Genomic DNA, 23,557 nt, shown 5'->3' with positions numbered 1-23,557 from the left:
TCAGGTTTGTTCAAATAAATGATCTTGACCTTCATTCAAGGTAAGAGGGGTTAAATAGTTAAACTACTTGTTGTGAATAACTAAGAGGCCTAGAGACCTGAAATCGGGTCGATGGCATGCTGAGATGAAGGGCTACCAAGTTTGTTCAAATATATGACCATGACCTGCATTCAAAGTCTCAGGGGTCAAATAGGCTGAAATCTTTAATAGACTTCTTGTGAATAACTAAGACACCAAGAGACTTGATATTGAGCCTGTGACATGCCTGGACGAATGGCTACTAAGTTTGTTCAGGTGAATTAAATAGGCTCAAATCTTTAAACGACGTCTTGTAAATAACTAAGAAAACTAGAGACTGGATATTGGATTTGTAGTATGGTGGGGATTAAGAACCTTCATTCATGGTTTAAATCATCAAGTATATCAGAACCTGAACTTATTCAATGAAAAGAGTTCTTTTGTATGTCTATTTGAGGTGTTGTATTTTGCCAATAGTCAGATGACCGTTCAGGCCCATGGGCCTCTTGTTTATTCCTTTACACCCACTATAGCTACGTCGTGTACCTGTGCGCCACCCTCTATTAGCTTGTTCCAGCAGTCTCCTGTCCTCGTTTATTAAAGAAATTGCTTTTATATCTATCGTGTAACTGTTATGATTTAGCGACATCACCATTAACGGTAAGCTACCAATGAAAATTGAGGCGTACCGTTGTTGTGACTAGTTGCGTCACTGTATGTGAGTATCGACCAAGGACTACTGGCGAACGTACATGACCCCAATACCGAATAACCTGATCGAACGATAACCAAGTAACAATATCTGGAAACAGGTTTCAGGTAGATAAAAATAATGCTGATCTCACTGACAGAGAATGTATTAGTGACTTTAAAGCTCAGCCAGCTTGGCGAGTGGCATTGATATTGTTATACTAATGTTGTTTACCTTTATATTTGTGGTGTGATGCACGGGTGCAGGAAATGTATATCCTTGTTGGTGATGGCTGTTGTTGTTAAAGAAATTATTTCATAAGTGTTGCACATTATGTTTGTTGTAGGTCCCACTTGAACTAGCGATATCATGGGTTTACCGTCACGTTGAGCCGTGTCAACAGATACAATACTATGCTTATGGAAAAGAAAAATGTTTCCTCAAATAGAGAATACGGAGGCATAGGTAAAATAGCATAAGGAGTTTGTCGAAGCGTTTTTATGGCAGTGCGATATTCCTTCATCAACTCTCTAGACATCAATAGGATAACTGTGCTAAAGCTGAACGTTAATTATAATTCTGTTACATATTTACTTCCTCAATTTAGGTTCACGACAGTAATTATTATGACATTTCCAAAAGTCTATTACAATATCGAATACGAAACTGAAAGTAAGAGATGCCATACTAGCAAGACTAGTATTGACGGAGGAGAAAAGTCGGAGTTCCCGAAGGATCTGGGCCATACACAGAGAAGATCAAAAGATAGTAGGTGAAATATAATTCCACAGATGACTATTGTGGATACTTTGAACAATTTCATCTTTAAGATTATTTATGATATTGCTAATTTGAATCATAACAAAAAGTACAATTTTCAAGCCCCATAAACAAGTTAATATTAAGACCAATTGGTCCGTGTCAAAATTGGGTAAAAGTTGTTATAATAGTATTTATTTTCGTTGATTTATAGTAGACGTGTGAATGCTTTTTAACATATTTAACTTAATTACCATAGAAGGGGAGGTAATAAGATAATGTACAGATATGCCAGTATCATAAAATAGTCTTAGACTTTAGATTATGAAGATTATGAAAATTATAATTATTTACAAGTATATATTGAAGTTCATTATTTTCACACCAATGCCCTTTCGTTACAAAGATATCACGTGTAAGTTTGCTATACCTTCTATCATTAAAGCTGACAGAGGACAGACTTACTTTTTTACGTTACACCACGGCATGTATTTATATAACGTTGTTGACCAGTGGTCGGATCCAAACCGGACACTGACATATAAAACTAAGTATCTGACCTCTATCTGGCCCTCTTTGAGTCGACAAGATTCTAAATTTAAAACGGGTATATTGTTTGATAGCGCAAGCGTCCTCTTTACTGGTCAGTTACGTTATCGCATTGAATGGGTCAGTAGAGTGGTCATCGGCGGTCGATGACACTTCGTGACTGACCACCATTTAACCTATGTCCACTGAAACTGACCACCACACTCTTACCTATGTTACATGCCTGATAAACCATTTGTATGCTAAAAGTAGCTGACCAGATTAGCTTCTTGAACCGCTGACCTCGCACAGTAACGAAGCTACTAAAAGGAACATTCTCTGGCGCTGAACTACAAACCTGACAGGGAACGATGTCTTCTAATACTTGTCTCGTATATTACAACGAGAAAATAAATGAGTCTATTCCAAGATAGCATATTTTATTTTGTTGTACATGAAGGATCAAACGGAGTATCCGGCACTGTGCCATTAGTGTTGTGTATAGCATACTTACTCCACCAGAAACATACAACATAGGTACATATCTAATGCTGTTAAAACAAAGATTTTACTCCTTTTATTATTCTATTATTAAGATAATAATTTAAAAGCCTATCTAATCGTCGAACTAATGACAGTGAAGATTTGTCACAAGTAGAATAGTCGCCAATATCTGTATAATTGTCTTCCGAATTCTATAATGACGCGATTTGTCCTCATCCAACCCTCACCAGAGTTCGCGCTATCTAGGTTAGGGTCACACAAGTACACCATTCGTCAGCAGACTTCCTTTTCTATACACATTGTGGTATTTACTAACGAAAAGAACTGAATGATTTTGTTTGCTTTTTTGTTGAATTCCGTTTAATATTTAGGTATGAATTATTGATATAACTTACGCAAGTTCTGGAGGAAAGCACCTCGTGAGTTCTCTGAGAAAAATCATTCTGTATAGGTCGTATCCTAATTCTGGCTTCAAACACTCGATCTAGGGGTGACAAGTAGGGGCAAATATGTCGGGCACACTAACCACTTAGCCAATGACCCAGATTTCCAGCAAGGGAACAAATGTGAGATCACATCAGAGGCCAAAGGACACCAACCGGAGATAGACAACTTTTGAATGTGACCATCAAGGACATTTCACTGATGGAAGACTAAAGTGATGTTAGCAGCTAAGAGGGCGTTAATTAATCAAACAATTATTAATAAATGTCGCGATAATAAAACCTGGTCAATTTTATGATTACATGTGGCATATTATAAATGGTGCGGTAGAATGTTGATCAAACTGGTGCTTTCAATTTCCAAATTGTCGACATCAGCAGAAACGTTGTGCACTGGTTTTTTTATTGCTTACGCTTCAATATGGCGAATTCAAAAGAGTGATTAAGATTCAATTTTCAGAACATCACATATACCTAATAAGGGTAAAAAATACTTTACATGTCATATTAAGAAGACGGCTCGTTCAGTTGACATATTTGTTTTTGCATGTCCTATTATAAAGAGAATAGCGCATCCTCATGTTGATCTCCGCATGGTAGTATACACTGCTTTTTGTATCTCTGGAAGTGGGCCCAGAAGGATATCGTGAGACCACAAACCTCCGAAACGTTAATACCTAATGTAGATTACCTACAGAACTAAATTGTTTTCCATTAGGAACTCGTCTGCCTCATTCATTGTGCTGTAACAACAGTTTTATGCCGCTTCTGTGAGTTCTATCATGTTCTGTCGGTTGTGTTAGAATACCTATCGCATAATCGGCAAAGGCGACTAAATTTAGGATGTTGATAAATTATCTTCTCTTTTTTCTAACCTCCATTATTCTTCCTAACCTCTCCCAGTGGTACTGCCTCACTTTTAGTCTTCATTTACCACCCAAAACATAGTCACATATGCAATCGAATACATTGTATACCAGGGAGACTATTCTTTAAGAATACATGTCAGTGGCGTAGGAAGATGAAACGTCATGGGGGAGGCAAAGGTCCTCATTATTTTGTAACTCCCCCCCCCCCGCCACACCTACAGGAGGAGATTAATTCAACTCCCAACCATATAATATATGCTTTATGTACATTTTTCATATATCACTAAATTTAATCCTTGTACACATTTATAGACAGTGGGGTCGCTAAAAGGAAATTAACGAATACGCAAATTGACCAAATTAGCGTGTGAGCGTCGAAGGCGCGAGATTTTTGTGTTTTATTAGGGGTCTGAGGGTGACCCCGGGATGAGTTTTATGTATTTAGATGATTTTGCGATCGCCCGAAAGCGCGAGATTTTGGTGTTTGGGGGGTCCGGGGGTCTCCCCCGGGAAAAAATTATGATTTAGAATGGCTTAGATGAGTTTTACGATGCATTTTGATGAATTTGCGAGCGCCCAAAGGCGCGAGAATTTGGTGTTAGGGGGTCCGGGGGTCTCCCCCGGGAAAAAATTACGATTTAGAATGGCTGAGATGAGTTTTACGATAAAGTTTGATGATTATAAAACGTTCTTAACATGGTAATTTTTCGATTTAAAGCTACCTGCATTTAGGAATGATAATTGCGTCGTAATAACATTATGCAACCCTACTCGATCTGAATATACCGGCTTCACACCATCGGCACATTGTTGTGTAACATAAAAAAATGAATTAATTGTCTCGCTAAGACATATAAACAAATTGAGCTTTTAAGAGACATTTTTTAAAATAGTACATAGAATTCCTTGATGGACATTTTTAGTCTAGTTTGTGTGTATTGAATTTTTACTATTTAAGGTTTGACATTATGTGCTTGAACGTTTTAGGAAATGCGCCGCGCAGCGCAGCGGAAAATTTTCTAGAATGAAGTACGAAAAATGTGCCGGAGGACCATTTTTTCTTTCATAAAGCATTTTTAGAAAATTTCAGTCGGCGAAAATGGGGGAGCAAAAAGACATGTTTGCCCCCCCGTCCTGGGGAACGGGGGGCAGTTGCCCCCCTGGGCAGTTGCCCCCCCCCCCCCCCCCCCGCTTCCTACGCCCCTGCATGTCAATCGGACTAATTACATGTGTATGCCGTATAATACTTTATACACTACATAAAGTATACACAATATATATTTTACGGTGAAGGCTGACCAATAACGGCAAATGTAGGTCAAGACCATTCGAAGTTGTCCTGACGGATATTCATCATAATGTATTCCTATGATGATAACAACTGATTTCGCTAGAAACAGAATAAAAAAACCGAGTGCGTTTATGAAAACATGACTGCGGTAACCCGAGTCTGAGCTGACACGTGACAGATGCCATATTAGTTCTGGAGCGCGGACAAGTGGATCATGTCGGATCACTGTCTCCTGATGGCAGGAGAACTGAGAGGTGCGTGTACTTACACGTCAGATCTCCACACTACATATAATACATCTGGACCCTTAAACCTCAGATCTCAACACTACATATAATACATCTGGACCCTTACACGTCAGATCTCAACACTACATATAATACATCTGGACCCTTACACGTCAGATCTCCACACTACATATAATACATCTGGACCCTTAAACCTCAGATCTCAACACTACATATAATACATCTGGACCCTTACACGTCAGATCTCAACACTACATATAATACATCTGGACCCTTACACGTCAGATCTCCACACTACATAAAATACATCTGGACCCTTACACGTCAGATCTCCACACTACATATAATACATCTGGACCCTTACACGTCAGATCTCCACACTACATATAATACATCTGGACCCTTACACGTCAGATCTCAACACTACATATAATACATCTGGACCCTTACACGTCAGATCTCCACACTACATATAATACATCTGGACCCTTAAACCTCAGATCTGAACACTACATATAATACATCTGGACCCTTACACGTCAGATCTCCACACTACATATAATACATCTGGACCCTTAAACTCAGATCTCAACACTACATATAATACATCTGGACCCTTACACGTCAGATCTCAACACTACATATAATACATCTGGACCTTACACTTCAGATCTCAACACTACATATAATACATCTGGACCCTTACACGTCAGATCTCAACACTACATATAATACATCTGGACCCTTACACGTCAGATCTCCACACTACATATAATACATCTGGACCCTTACACGTCAGATCTCAACACTACATATAATACATCTGGACCCTTACACGTCAGATCTCAACACTACTATAATACATCTGGACCCTTACACGTCAGATCTCAACACTACATATAATACATCTGGACCCTTACACGTCAGATCTCAACACTACATATAATACATCTGGACCCTTACACGTCAGATCTCAACACTACATATAATACATCTGGACCCTTACACGTCAGATCTCAACACTACATATAATACATCTGGACCCTTACACGTCAGATCTCAACACTACATATAATACATCTGGACCCTTACACGTCAGATCTCAACACTACATATAATACATCTGGACCCTTACACGTCAGATCTCAACACTACATATAATACATCTGGACCCTTACACGTCAGATCTCAACACTACATATAATACATCTGGACCCTTACACGTCAGATCTCCACACTACATATAATACATCTGGACCCTTACACGTCAGATCTCAACACTACATATAATACATCTGGACCCTTACACGTCAGATCTCCACACTACATATAATACATCTGGACCCTTACACGTCAGATCTCACACACTACATATAATACATCTGGACCCTTACACGTCAGATCTCAACACTACATATAATACATCTGGACCCTTACACGTCAGATCTCCACACTACATATAATACATCTGGACCCTTACACGTCAGATCTCCACACTACATATAATACATCTGGACCCTTACACGTCAGATCTCCAACACTACATATAATACATCTGGACCCTTACACGTCAGATCTCCACACTACATATAATACATCTGGACCCTTACACGTCAGATCTCCAACACTACATATAATACATCTGGACCCTTACACGTCAGATCTCAACCACATACTAATATAATACATCTGGACCCTTACACGTCAGATCTCAACACTACATATAATACATCTGGACCCTTACACGTCAGATCTCAACACTATATATAATACATCTGGACCCTTACACGTCAGATCTCCACACTACATATAATACATCTGGACCCTTACACGTCAGATCTCCACACTACATATAATACATCTGGACCCTTACACGTCAGATCTCCACACTACATATAATACATCTGGACCCTTACACGTCAGATCTCCACACTATCATATATACATCTGGACCCTTACACGTCAGATCTCAACACTACATATAATACATCTGGACCCTTACACGTCAGATCTCAACACTACATATAATACATCTGGACCCTTACACGTCAGATCTCAACACTACATATAATACATCTGGACCCTTACACGTCAGATCTCAACACTACATATAATACATCTGGACCCTTACACGTCAGATCTCCACACTACATATAATACATCTGGACCCTTACACGTCAGATCTCAACACTACATATAATACATCTGGACCCTTACACGTCAGATCTCCAACACTACATATAAATACATCTGGACCCTTACACGTCAGATCTCAACACTACATATAATACATCTGGACCCTTACACGTCAGATCTCAACACTACATATAATACATCTGGACCCTTACACGTCAGATCTCCACACTATAATACATCTGGACCCTTACACGTCAGATCTCAACACTTACATATATACATCTGGACTGGACCCTTACACGTCAGATCTCAACGTCACTACATATATAATACATCTGGACCCTTACACGTCAGATCTCAACACTACATATAATACATCTGGACCCTTACACGTCAGATCTCAACACTACATATAATACATCTGGACCCTTACACGTCAGATCTCCACACTACATATAATACATCTGGACCCTTACACGTCAGATCTCAACACTCATATAATACATGGACCCTTAAACCCTCAGATCTCAACACTACATATAATACATCTGGACCCTTACACGTCAGATCTCAACACTTCATATATAATACATCTGGACCCTTACACGTCAGATCTCAACACTACATATAATACATCTGGACCCTTACACGTCAGATCTCACACTACATATAATACATCTGGACCCTTACACGTCAGATCTCAACACTACTACATATAATACATCTGGACCCTTACACGTCAGATCTCCACACTACATATAATACATCTGGACCCTTACACGTCAGATCTCCACACTACATATAATACATCTGGACCCTTACACGTCAGATCTCAACACTACATATAATACATCTGGACCCTTACACGTCAGATCTCCACACTATATATAATACATCTGGACCCTTACACGTCAGATCTCCACACTACATATAATACATCTGGACCCTTACACGTCAGATCTCCACACTACATATAATACATCTGGACCCTTACACGTCAGATCTCCACACTACATATAATACATCTGGACCCTTACACGTCAGATCTCCACACTACATATAATACATCTGGACCCTTACACGTCAGATCTCCACACTACATATAATACATCTGGACCCTTACACGTCAGATCTCAACACTATACATAATACATCTGGACCCTTACACGTCAGATCTCCACACTAACATATAATACATCTGGACCCTTACACGTCAGATCTCCACACTACATATAATACATCTGGACCCTTACACGTCAGATCTCCAACACTACATATAATACATCTGGACCCTTACACGTCAGATCATCATCTGGACCTTAACACTAATACATATAATACATCTGGACCCTTACACGTCAGATCTCCAACACTACATATAATACATCTGGACCCTTACACGTCAGATCTCCACACTACATATAATACATCTGGACCCTTACACGTCAGATCTCAACACTACATATAATACATCTGGACCCTTACACGTCAGATCTCAACACTACATATAATACATCTGGACCCTTACACGTCAGATCTCAACACTACATATAATACATCTGGACCCTTACACGTCAGATCTCAACACTACATATAATACATCTGGACCCTTACACGTCAGATCTCAACACTACATATAATACATCTGGACCCTTACACGTCAGATCTCCACACTTCATATAATACATCTGGACCCTTACACGTCAGATCTGAACACTACATATAATACATCTGGACCCTTACACGTCAGATCTCCACACTTCATATAATACATCTGGACCCTTACACGTCAGATCTCAACACTACATATAATACATCTGGACCCTTACACGTCAGATCTCAACACTACATATAATACATCTGGACCCTTACACGTCAGATCTCAACACTACATATAATACATCTGGACCCTTACACGTCAGATCTCAACACTACATATAATACATCTGGACCCTTACACGTCAGATCTCAACACTACATATAATACATCTGGACCCTTACACGTCAGATCTCACACTACATATAATACATCTGGACCCTTACACGTCAGATCTCAACACTACATATAAATACATCTGGACCCTTACACGTCAGATGGACCTTACATATATACACTGGACCTTACACGTCAGATCTCAACACTACATATAATACATCTGGACCCTTACACGTCAGATCTCCACACTACATATAATACATCTGGACCCTTACACGTCAGATCTACACTCATATAATACATTTACACGTCAGATCTCAACACTATATATAATACATCTGGACCCTTACACGTCAGATCTCAACACTATATAAATACATCTGGACCCTTACACGTCAGATCTCACACTACATATAATACATCTGGACCCTTACACGTCAGATCTCAACACTACATATAATACATCTGGACCCTTACACGTCAGATCTCAACACTACATATAATACATCTGGACCCTTACACGTCAGATCTCAACACTACATATAATACATCTGGACCCTTACACGTCAGATCTCAACACTACTACATATATAACACATATAATACATCTGGACCCTTACACGTCAGATCTCCACACTACATATAATACATCTGGACCCTTACACGTCAGATCTCAACACTACATATAATAACATCTGGACCCTTACACGTCAGATCTCCACACTACATATAATACATCTGGACCCTTACACGTCAGATCTCCACACTACATATAATACATCTGGACCCTTACACGTCAGATCTCAACACTACATATAATACATCTGGACCCTTACACGTCAGATCTCAACACTATATATATATACATCTGGACCCTTACACGTCAGATCTCCACACTACATATAATACATCTGGACCCTTAACACGTCAGATCTCCACACTACATATAATACATCTGGACCCTTACACGTCAGATCTCCACACTACATATAATACATCTGGACCCTTACACGTCAGATCTCAACACTACATATAATACATCTGGACCCTTACACGTCAGATCTCCACACTACATATAATACATCTGGACCCTTACACGTCAGATCTCAACACACTAATATAATACATCTGGACCCTTACACGTCAGATCTCACACTACAATACATCTGGACCTTACACGTCAGATCTCAACACTATATATAATACATCTGGACCCTTACACGTCAGATCTCCACACTACATATAATACATCTGGACCCTTACACGTCAGATCTCAACACTACATATAATACATCTGGACCCTTACACGTCAGATCTCCAACACTACATATAATACATCTGGACCCTTACACGTCAGATCTCAACACTACATATAATACATCTGGACCCTTACACGTCAGATCTCAACACTACATATAATACATCTGGACCCTTACACGTCAGATCTCAACACTACATATAATACATCTGGACCCTTACACGTCAGATCTCAACACTACATATAATACATCTGGACCCTTACACGTCAGATCTCAACACTACATATAATACATCTGGACCCTTACACGTCAGATCTCAACACTACATATAATACATCTGGACCCTTACACGTCAGATCTCAACACTACAATAATACATCTGGACCCTTACACGTCAGATCTCAACACTACATATAATACATCTGGACCTTACACGTCAGATCTCAACACTACATATAATACATCTGGACCCTTACACGTCAGATCTCAACACTACATATAATACATCTGGACCCTTACACGTCAGATCTCAACACTACATATAATACATCTGGACCCTTACACGTCAGATCTCAACACTACATATAATACATCTGGACCCTTACACGTCAGATCTCAACACTACATATAATACATCTGGACCCTTACACGTCAGATCTCAACACTACATATAATACATCTGGACCCTTACACGTCAGATCTCAACACTACATATAATACATCTGGACCCTTACACGTCAGATCTCAACACTACATATAATACATCTGGACCCTTACACGTCAGATCTCAACACTACATATAATACATCTGGACCCTTACACGTCAGATCTCAACACTACATATAATACATCTGGACCCTTACACGTCAGATCTCCACACTACATATAATACATCTGGACCCTTACACGTCAGATCTCCACACTACATATAATACATCTGGACCCTTACACGTCAGATCTCACCACTACATATAATACATCTGGACCCTTACACGTCAGATCTCAACACTACATATAATACATCTGGACCCTTACACGTCAGATCTCCACACTTCATATAATACATCTGGACCCTTACACGTCAGATCTCCACACTACATATAATACATCTGGACCCTTACACGTCAGATCTCAACACTACATATAATACATCTGGACCCTTACACGTCAGATCTCAACACTACATATAATACATCTGGACCCTTACACGTCAGATCTCAACACTACATATAATACATCTGGACCCTTACACGTCAGATCTCCACACTACATATAATACATCTGGACCCTTACACGTCAGATCTCAACACTACATATAATACATCTGGACCCTTACACGTCAGATCTCAACACTACATATAATACATCTGGACCCTTACACGTCAGATCTCAACACTACATATAATACATCTGGACCCTTACACGTCAGATCTCAACACTACATATAATACATCTGGACCCTTACACGTCAGATCTCCACACTACATATAATACATCTGGACCCTTACACGTCAGATCTCAACACTACATATAATACATCTGGACCCTTACACGTCAGATCTCAACACTACATATAATACATAAATACATTCTGGACCCTTACACGTCAGATCTCAACACTACATATAATACATCTGGACCCTTACACGTCAGATCTCCACACTACATATACATACATCTGGACCCTTACACGTCAGATCTCAACACTACATATAATACATCTGGACCCTTACACGTCAGATCTCAACACTACATATAATACATCTGGACCCTTACACGTCAGATCTCAACACTACATATAATACATCTGGACCCTCTCAGATCTCAACACTACATATAATACATCTGGACCCTTACACGTCAGATCTCCACACTACATATAATACATCTGGACCCTTACACGTCAGATCTCCACACTACATATAATACATCTGGACCCTTACACGTCAGATCTCCACACTATATATAATACATCTGGACCCTTACACGTCAGATCTCCACACTTCATATAATACATCTGGACCCTTACACGTCAGATCTCAACACTACATATAATACATCTGGACCCTTACACGTCAGATCTCAACACTACATATAATACATCTGGACCCTTACACGTCAGATCTCAACACTACATATAATACATCTGGACCCTTACACGCCAGATCTCCACACTACTTATAATACATCTGGAACCTTACACGTCAGATCTCAACACTACATATAATACATCTGGACCCTTACACGTCAGATCTCAGCACTATATATAATACATCTTGACCCTTGCACGTCAGATCTCAACACTACATATTATAAGTATGGATATTCTACCCGAGGGTCAAAAAATGTAGTAAAACCCGAGGCTTGCCGAGGGTTTTGCAACATTTTGTGATCCCGAGGGTAGAATATCCCTACCCTTCATATCAACTTATGAAAGAGTATTTTTCTTTCATATCGACGTTTTATTGCAATTTTACAATTATAATATCCAGCCATTTTGAAATAAATTGGAAGAAATCCAGGACTGAAAGTTATTTTTTCAATACGTGAAAAATTACTTGATATTTTCAACACAAATTCCCTTGATAGAATCTTTTATAGTAAAACCAGTCGAATTTGTGAAAAAATGTTAAAAATTTTACCGAGGAAATTGAAATTTTGTTGACGCCGTGACGTCACGAGGCTTTATTGCGTGGGTAGCCATGAAGTACAGCCTCAGGCGACATGAGTGTATTGCCCTAGATCAGCCAGTATTCCACCCGTAGGTATGAAAGAAAATTACATCTGGACCCTTACACGATAATTAAGAGAAACATCCCCTGTTAACTTTGGTGGTATGCGGAGTTTATTTACTATTACAATGCTACACCGGCAACATTTCTTCTCGCGAAAACAATTCACATGAATTTCACATGAACTGCACGTGATATTCATAGGAATCGTTTTCACGTGGAGGAAATATTCACGTTGGCAAAAAATCACGTGGAAAAATATTGCCTGTGTGTATGGTCAGTTTCAACAAATTGCTTCATGTACGATAAAAGTACAGATTTATTCGTTGAGTCATGTTAGTGACACAGGCGGCATATTAATATAATAATACAATAATGATACACTGGCAAAAAATCTAACCTAAAATTAGGCAGAATTTCAATTCAAGAAATGTTGACCTAAAATTGACCATAATTGCAGGTGAATTTAAGGTAAAAAATTCTTAAGCTGAATTCTACCCTCGGGAAATAGCTGAAAAGCTAGGATATATTATATGACTATAGCAGACGTCTTACGAGTGCTGATTAAAACAATTACACAATATTGTTATACCTAAGTCTGAAATAATCATGTCATGTTAGATATTAAGTTTGCTGACAACGTTAACGGAAGGCAGCTGCCATCAACCCGTCCGCAGCTTCAGCGATTAAGCGCTGGTATTTGTTGTCAAAAACAAACCTCTGGAAGTTACTGTCATTTGGATCAAAGTGATATGTTCTGTAATCTTCATACATAAAAATCAAGATCTTTTAACATGTCATTCGGCATAAAAAGGCACCATATCATACCCACAACATTACAATATTCACGATAGGTATGTTTGAATTCAAAAAAGGCAAAACGTAAAATAAAGTTCGACTGAGTTGTCAAACATAATGATGTTCACGTCTACTGTGCGGTTGAATGAGTACAAAGTCAAACCAAGAAGCGGGAACATTCGCAATTTCAATGTTTAAGAGTGTTCAAAGTAATTATAAAGTTTACTTAATGAGAACATACAAAGAACATCTGAAGGAGAGGTTTTTGTATTATTTAAAGTCGTTATTGTTGCTTAACCAGTGTGTTACACAAGTGTCTCATTGATTTTTAATCCAAAATTGTGGTTTTCACTAGATTTCTGATGAGGTTGAACAGATTAACTTCTTATTGAAACCCAAACAACAGGTCAATTGTCATAAAGAATTGTACCTGCTGCCCCTATTGCATGATCGTGGCGACAAAATTTAGGATATTATCTTTTCAATCTTCCTTACTTTGTTCTTTCTAACGTCTCTCCTGACAACGCCTCAATTTTGACCTATGTCTGGTAGGTAGGTTCTGAGTTCTGTTCCCTGGCCGAGACACACCAGATTCTATAAAAGTGGTAGTTTCTGCTCCTACTTAGCGCTCAGCATATTGGTTCGCCCGTTGTCAGTATAATGTGATAGGATGGGATTTGTTGCTCGGTGCCTTCGGCTGCATGCTTCAGTGATAGAGCACTATAAACGTGCACATCGGATATATGTGAGGCCGTCCTTACATTTTCTGGCTGTTGATAAGTCCCAATATCCGTACCTAACTTATTTTTTCCACGATTTAGAAGAATTTTGAAAAAGAAATCATGTTGTAAATAATGCAGAGATAGGACTGAATCGAAGTCAAGATGAGCGATAATGATCCAAGAACTTTTGAAAAAAACTCAAATAAATATTGAATATCGGTAGGTTGGTCCCATTTACTCATAGTCCAGCGGATTCGTGCAGAAATTTGGTCAAATTGTATATAACATGTATTTGATAAAAGCATGAAACTTGGCACATATCAAGAACACAACCAAGGGAAAATTTTTTAGGACCCGGGCCTTTTCCAAAAATAGCCTATGACGTCATTGCGGCCATTTTCCAATATGGCCGCCACACATATTAATCATATTCCAAAAACATCATGTCATAGTTATCAAAATTTATTTCAGATTGAAAAATAATTTATTTGATTTGACATCAAGAACGCAACCAAAGGAAATTTTTAAGGACTCCGGCCATTTCCAAAAATAGCCTATGACGTCATGGCGGCCATTTTCAACATGGCCGCCACACACATTTTCACTTATTGCATATCTTCATATTAAGTTAAAGTAATCAAAATTCATTAAGATTTAAATATAATTAATTTAATTTGACATCAAGAATACAACCAAAGGAAACTTATTAGGACCCGGGCCACTTCAAAAAATTACCTATGACGTCATGGCGGTCATTTTCCAATATGGCCGCCACACATATAACTTATTACTGTACATTCCAATAGCATTTTATCAAAGTTATCAAAATTAATTGAAAATTTAAATATTTAATTTTGATTTGACATCAAGAATACAATCAAATAAAACTTTTTAGAATCTAAGCCATTTCCGAAAATAGCATATGACGTCATATCGGTCATTTTCCAATATGGCCGCCACACTCATATTTTGCTTATCTAATATGGCCGCCACACTTATTACTTATTACTGTATATTCCAACAGCATCAAGTTATAGTTATCAAAATTTATTTAAAGATGTAATTATTATTAATTTGCTTTTACATCAAGAATACAAACAAAGGAATTTTTTTAGGACCTGGGTCATTTTCCAAAAATTGCCTTTGACGTCATGGTGGCCATTTTCCAATATGGCCGGCCCATATATTACTTATTACAGGAGTATCAGAACTCATTTATGATATGTGAATAGTTAATCTAACTCATATTAGCTTTTAATTCTTACTATAATTCAAATTTGCTTTTAATATTTAATACATTTATCTATTAAAATATGTCATTATTTAGGCAAGTGTTGTTTCTTCTTTGAAGGAAGACTCATTATCAAAAAGTTATTCTCAGCGCATTGCCTTCCTAACTGAAAAAAAGCTTACACTACCTACTGTGTAGATAAGCAATGCAACCTTTCATATTATAAGAGAAAGTGATGATTTCCTTGATTACTTCAGGAATCAAACTTCCAAACTTATGATTCAACCATTGTCAATAAAAATGATATTTCTGCTCTTGCTTAGCACACAGCATAAAGTGAATGGGACGACTGGTTTGCCCATTTGCAGTTTATGGGTCTTTGGCAGCATATTTCAGTGAAGAAAAATTCAGACAAGAAAATTTAGAATGAAGACATAACAATGGCTATTATATGCTATATTCGTCTATCAGGCTCATTACAAATACCTAGTAGTTATAACATTACCTTAAGGGAAAGGCAGTTGGTCAAATTGTATATAACATGTATATTAATTTAAAAACTGAGAAAGACCAAAAATCCGACGACAAGACAACACATTATTGGCTTTTCTACTGATGAGATGTCAAGGCAGGTGTGATCTGTGGTATGGATAATCCATTTTCAGGTTTCCAATGCCCTGTGCGTATTTCGTAATGGTAAGATGTATCGGCAGAGGGATCAAAGTTCGATACCAGATACCAGTTCCAAATAGGAACACAAAGAAGGTTTAGGTACCTTATCACTGGTAGAGCTTCTTACCAAAGGAATGATGATAAATGGTTTCAGTACATACTATGACGCAGACATGGCCCTGCATGTAGGGCGCTAGAATTGTACCTGCTGCCCTTATTGCATGACCGTAAAAGGCGACTCAATTTAGGATCATATCTTTTTTCTTCCTAACCTCTCCCTTAACACTGCCTCACTTTTGGCCTTCTGTTGAGCGCCCGCCCCTATGAGGTAGGCTATGGGTTCTGTCCCCTGGCCGAGACACGCAAAAGTCTATAAACGTGGTAGTTTCTACTCCTGCTTAGCACTCAGCATTAAGGGAGTGGGACGACTGGTTCGCCCTTTGTCAGTATAATAAGGAGTACCTGTGCCGTCCTACATACATGCAACGCACTACATACATGAGAGGCCGTCATTACATGACCAAAGCTGTTAATAGGATGTTAATTAATCAAACAAACAAATAAACGACACAGACACAAGCATACTAGACAGTGTTGTTGTCCTTAACATACTCTGTACTGGCCGACTATGCAGAAATGGTTTCCCATCCCTTTGTATCATTTTGAAGCATCAAATACCGAACAATGGTGATGAGGCAGACACAAGGAGGCTTTATCGAAGAACAAAATTGATGTCATTCAATACAAGAATTATGGATGGCATTTTGTATAGAGGGATATTTTAACCTTTGTCAAGGTCCGTTGTTCTGAAAGATTACCATTAAATGGGGAGTGTGGTAGAACTTTGGCCACACCCTCGGCATTTTGTGCTTGTTACAATTGCTGCATATTGCTTTAAAGATGCCCCACCGCCGACAAATGGTATATTTTTACTATCAAAAACAGGAGCAGACGATTTAGTATTTTTCTTCAGTTACAAAAGTTACTTACTTTACACCATTACCAACATTGAAAAGTTTGAGCTTGTAATTTTACTTTAAGTTAAAAATATGAAAAATAATTAATTGCATCCCGAAAAAATTCCGTGGCACTATATCCTATATGGAATGAAGTAATGATTGCGCATGCACCAAAGGCAAAATAAATTATTTTATATTACTTTTTGTGTTAATTAGACACACACACACACACACACATATATATATATATATATATATATATATAAACACGATATTACACCAATTATTGTTCAAATAATGAATATCATTTATGCTATGTCGAAGGTGGAGCATCTTTAAAAGAGATTTTTATAGTGGTTAAATCAGCTTATATAGAAAAACTGCTAGCTCAGAAAGTCCATGTTAATCTAGAAGGTTCGATCGATGGGGACTTCCTGATACATTCACCTTAAACACACATATAGCGAATTGTGTTTCATGTGGGAGATCAAACAAGCCGAAGTAAGCAGACATTTAACGTCGTTGCCAAGAACGTCATGTGACTACCGTAACTACTTAACGTCTGTCCGAACTTTCCCGAAAACGGGTCAAGAACTTTCCGACCTCCGTTCGGCAATAATCGAAGCTTCTATGGCGACCATTTTAAAACTTTCAACAACTGCTGTACCAAATTTATTAAGAAATCATCACATATATTTCTGATTTAACTTAATTTCAACTACGTCTACAAATACTAAGAATAACGGGGTCGAAAATGACTTTACTTTTTGTTGATAGTTGCATAGTGTGGTTTAAATAAAACAAATAAACAACATGTCAAGGGTACCTACTAATCATGGACAGAGAACCTAACAGTATCCCGAGAAATACCTACTTAAGTAAATTTATAGTTTACAGTATCCAATCAACTTTATAGAAACTGACTAATCCCGTCAGGATACAAACAATAGGTACTTCTAAACATCAGCTGAGACACGCGGTGTTCAGCGTTTGAACCAGACCCTTTGGAAACCGCCCAACGTGAAGTGTTCTGTTTCATTACAACACCAGATCGTACGATAGACACCAAGCAATTAGTACCTTTTTAAGTGTTTTAAGTTTTTCATTAGATACGACTATAGGATGAACAAAGAACGACTGATACATTTAGTTCGATAGAAAATTAATTTAGAAACTGTTTTTTGTTTAATTTGATATCCTGGTGATAATTAAGATAATTTGACTCTATTGTCCATGGATGATAAAACGGTTTTGTTACGTCCTTCCACATGAATCCATGTAAGGATTTGACATATGATTTAACCAAGAATTGCACTTCTGTTTCGATAAATCGGACCAAGATTAGCTTTTATGTTTTCACTATTGGCTTGAAAGGCGACTGGATTTGGGATATTATCTTTTCTATTCTTCCTCACCTTTACATTGCACTTCATACACATGTATCTTTATTTTTTCTATTAAAAGAAGACAACGCAAATATACCACATACAACCAAAACATATTAATTGCACACACGCAGCAGGATTTAAACATGAAACTATCCCTGTTGCTAATAGGACATTGATCTTAATCTCTATAAAAAAACAATTATTAAACATGTAGTAATTTAACCCCTTGATGACACTAACGGTCAATGTCACAAGATATTACCATCAACATCTTAGATGAGAGAAACCATCATTCTCCCAGACTTAATATAGTGTCGATCGTTCCCATTACGGGCCCTAACTGTAACATATCAGGGTATTACGGCTGGCAATGCGTATGTACAATGTAGGTAATCAATATTCCTTTGAAGTCTATAATTAAATGGTGATTGTCCGGAACGTGCAGGATTCTATACGCTTGGTCAATGTCCGGTCATAGCCGATCACGTGATGCAGTGGTCAATACATGCTTAGATAATTAGCAGTAGTGGTCAGTGACACGAATGTGTATTTGATACCATGACGTATATGACAGGTTACCTAGCGTTGGACAGAGAAATTGTTTTTTCTGCCAAGAAAAACCGCTGACCAGACACTTGGCATGTATAGCCATCATATGGACCCAATTATGCTTGAATTCTATTATTAGATACTGTCATACCTGTAGAGGGGACGTTACTAGGTACTGTAAAAAATACAAACAAATAAAAGGTATCTCTATACGTGTTCAAACGTAAAATCTTACTGAAAATTTGTATGTGGTTATCAATGCTCAGTTTGAATATAAGGACCAGAATATGACTTATATTCGATGTTAGTTAAAGAATAGATCTGATTGACAGGCCTATAGATACTAACTGCGTTTGGTATTTGATGGTGTGTTTTTTTTTTTTTTTTTTTTTTTTGGGGGGGGGGGGGGGGGGGGGGGTACGGTACGGTATACTGTTTTCAATTAGTGGTAATCTCGGATAACTGACCCGGTCAAAACTTCGTATTTGCATAATTTATGCATGTTTACTATTTAGGAGGGTTACAATATATCATAACAAGTACATCTGCAATATTGCACAGCACGTATGACAAATGAATCGGAGCTTTACTTAATATTGGGAATTACATGTTAGATAACTAATTATGGTTTGGTATGGTCTGTTAGATTTTAGCCACAGTGACGTAAAGACGACCTTCTATTTCGTGGCTGTGTGTCCAAATCATCGTCCTACAGTCGTCTTTATTAATGAGTACAGCAGGTCAGTTTTCTATTAGAAGACACAGCACGAATACTGCAGTTTCCCAAAACACACTTCACTCATGCCAGATAAATGATCCTGGTTGTTAATAGGACATTAATAAAATAAACCAAAAGGAGCCAAGGGGCCATTCTAACGTGTTACATCAAGGTCACGTGATAAAGACTATATCTATAACACATAGTCACTCTAAAACTAATATTGATGTCACACACACAACAAAAGGTTTTCTTTAGTGATGTAAATCTGTTGAATTGATTTTGTATTGACCTCGGTTATTTTGGCTTACCATGGTAATTTTATATTCAAGGGTGTACACCTTTCGCTCCTAATGATGTAACTTAGTGAACTATATAGTGTCATATGACACGGCGTTATAGATTTGAAAAATATGTACTTTAATACATGTACATTATGAAACACCAAGTAAAAGTCTCTGCTACCCACATTTCATAAAAACAATCCTCATGTAGATAACAAATTGTCAATATATAGACAATAAAGTCTTGATGGTACACACCTTCCGCTCCTAATGTTGTAACTTAGTGTTGTGTTGGTGGTGTACACCTTCCTCTCCTAATGTTGTAACTTAGTGTTGTGTTGGTGGTGTACACCTTCCGCTCCTAATGTTGTAACTTAGTGTTGTGTTGGTGGTGTACACCTTCCTCTCCTAATATTGTAACTTAGTGTTGTGTTGGTGTGTGTACACCTTCCGCTCCTAATGTTGTAACTTAGTGTTGTGTTGTGGTGTACACCTTCCTCCTAATATTGTAACTTAGTGTTGTGTTGGTGGTGTACACCTTCCGCTCCTAATGTTGTAACTTAGTGTTGTGTTGGTGGTGTACACCTTCCGCTCCTAATGTTGTAACTTAGTGTTGTGTTGGTGGTGTACACCTTCCGCTCCTAATGTTGTAACTTAGTGTTGTGTTGGTGGTGTACACCTTCCGCTCCTAATGTTGTAACTTAGTGTTGTGTTGGTGGTGTACACCTTCCGCTCCTAATGTTGTAACTTAGTGTTGTGTTGGTGGTGTACACCTTCCGCTCCTAATGTTGTAACTTAGTGTTGTGTTGGATGGTGTACACCTTCCGCTCCTAATGTTGTAACTTAGTGTTGTGTTGGTGGTGTACACCTTCCCCGCTCCTAATGTAATGTTGTAACTTAGTGTTGTGTTGATGGTGTGTACACCTTCCGCTCCTAATGTTGTAACTTAGTGTTGTGTTGATGGTGTACACCTTCCGCTCCTAATGTGTAACTTAGTGTTGTGTTGATGGTGTACACCTTCCGCTCCTAATGTTGTAACTTAGTGTTGTGTTGGTGGTGTACACCTTCTTAGTGTTTGTTTGGTGGTGTACTCCTAATGTTGTAACTTAGTGTTGTGTTGATGGTGTACACCTTCCGCTCCTAATGTTGTAACTTAGTGTTGTGTTGGTGGTGTACACCTTCCGCTCCTAATGTTGTAACTTAGTGTTGTGTTGGTGGTGTACACCTTCCGCTCCTAATGTTGTAACTTAGTGTTGTGTTGGTGGTGTACACCTTCCGCTCCTAATGTTGTAACTTAGTGTTGTGTTGGTGGTGTACACCTTCCGCTCCTAATGTTGTAACTTAGTGTTGTGTTGGTGGTGTACACCTTCCGCTCCTAATGTTGTAACTTAGTGTTGTGTTGGTGGTGTACACCTTCCGCTCCTAATGTTGTAACTTAGTGTTGTGTTGGTGGTGTACACCTTCCGCTCCTAATGTTGTAACTTAGTGTTGTGTTGATGGTGTACACCTTCCTCTCCTAATGTTGTAACTTAGTGTTGTGTTGATGGTGTACACCTTCCGCTCCTAATGTTGTAACTTAGTGTTGTGTTGATGGTGTACACCTTCCGCTCCTAATGTTGTAACTTAGTGTTGTGTTGGTGGTGTACACCTTCCTCTCCTAATGTTGTAACTTAGTGTTGTGTTGGTGGTGTACACCTTCCGCTCCTAATGTTGTAACTTAGTGTTGTGTTGGTGGTGTACACCTTCCGCTCCTAATGTTGTAACTTAGTGTTGTGTTGGTGGTGTACACCTTCCGCTCCTAATGTTGTAACTTAGTGTTGTGTTGATGGTGTACACCTTCCGCTCCTAATGTTGTAACTTAGTGTTGTGTTGGTGGTGTACACCTTCCGCTCCTAAAATTGTAACTTAGTGTTGTGTTGGTGGTGTACACCTTCCGCTCCTAATGTTGTAACTTAGTGTTGTGTTGGTGGTGTACACCTTCCGCTCCTAATGTTGTAACTTAGTGTTGTGTTGGTGGTGTACACCTTCCAATCCTAATGTTGTAACTTAGTGTTGTGTTGGTGGTATACACCTTCCGCTCCTAATGTTGTAACTTAGTGTTGTGTTGGTGGTGTACACCTTCCGCTCCTAATGTTGTAACTTAGTGTTGTGTTGGTGGTGTACACCTTCCGCTCCTAAAATTGTAACTTAGTGTTGTGTTGGTGGTGTACACCTTCCGCTCCTAATGTTGTAACTTAGTGTTGTGTTGGTGGTATACACCTTCCGCTCCTAATGTTGTAACTTAGTGTTGTGTTGGTGGTGTACACCTTCCGCTCCTAATGTTGTAACTTAGTGTTGTGTTGGTGGTGTACACCTTCCGCTCCTAATGTTGTAACTTAGTGTTGTGTTGGTGGTGTACACCTTCCGCTCCTAATGTTGTAACTTAGTGTTGTGTTGGTGGTGTACACCTTCCGCTCCTAATGTTGTAACTTAGTGTTGTGTTGATGGTGTACACCTTCCGCTCCTAATGTTGTAACTTAGTGTTGTGTTGATGGTATGTACACCTTCCTCTCCTAATGTTGTAACTTAGTGTTGTGTTGGTGGTGTACACCTTCCGCTCCTAATGTTGTAACTTAGTGTTGTGTTGGTGGTGTACACCTTCCGCTCCTAATGTTGTAACTTAGTGTTGTTTGATGGTGTTGAAATGTTTGTAACTTAGTGTTGTGTTGATGGTGTACACCTTCCGTCCTAATGTTGTAACTTAGTGTTGTGTTGATGGTGTACACCTTCCGCTCCTAATGTTGTAACTTAGTGTTGTGTTGGTGGTGTACACCTTCCGCTCC

At 38.6% G+C, this 23,557-nt stretch overlaps 1 protein-coding gene across 1 annotated transcript in view; it reads left to right on the top strand.

Moving 5' to 3' along the window:
• Positions 1–1,132: 1,132 nt before the first annotated feature.
• The window catches only part of LOC138334329 (acid-sensing ion channel 1A-like), a 58,898-nt gene continuing 36,473 nt past the window's right edge, over positions 1,133–23,557 (top strand). Inside the window, exon 1 of the mRNA XM_069282978.1 lies at positions 1,133–1,477. Coding sequence (XP_069139079.1) covers positions 1,210–1,477 — 268 coding nt within the window. The 5' untranslated portion in view covers positions 1,133–1,209. The remainder of the gene's footprint in view (positions 1,478–23,557) is intronic.

Source organism: Argopecten irradians, chromosome 11 (genome assembly GCF_041381155.1).
Source record: "Argopecten irradians isolate NY chromosome 11, Ai_NY, whole genome shotgun sequence".
NCBI lineage: Eukaryota > Metazoa > Mollusca > Bivalvia > Pectinida > Pectinidae > Argopecten > Argopecten irradians.
The sequence above is the reverse complement of the archived record's forward strand: the minus strand, read 5'-3'. Positions and strand labels throughout refer to the sequence as shown.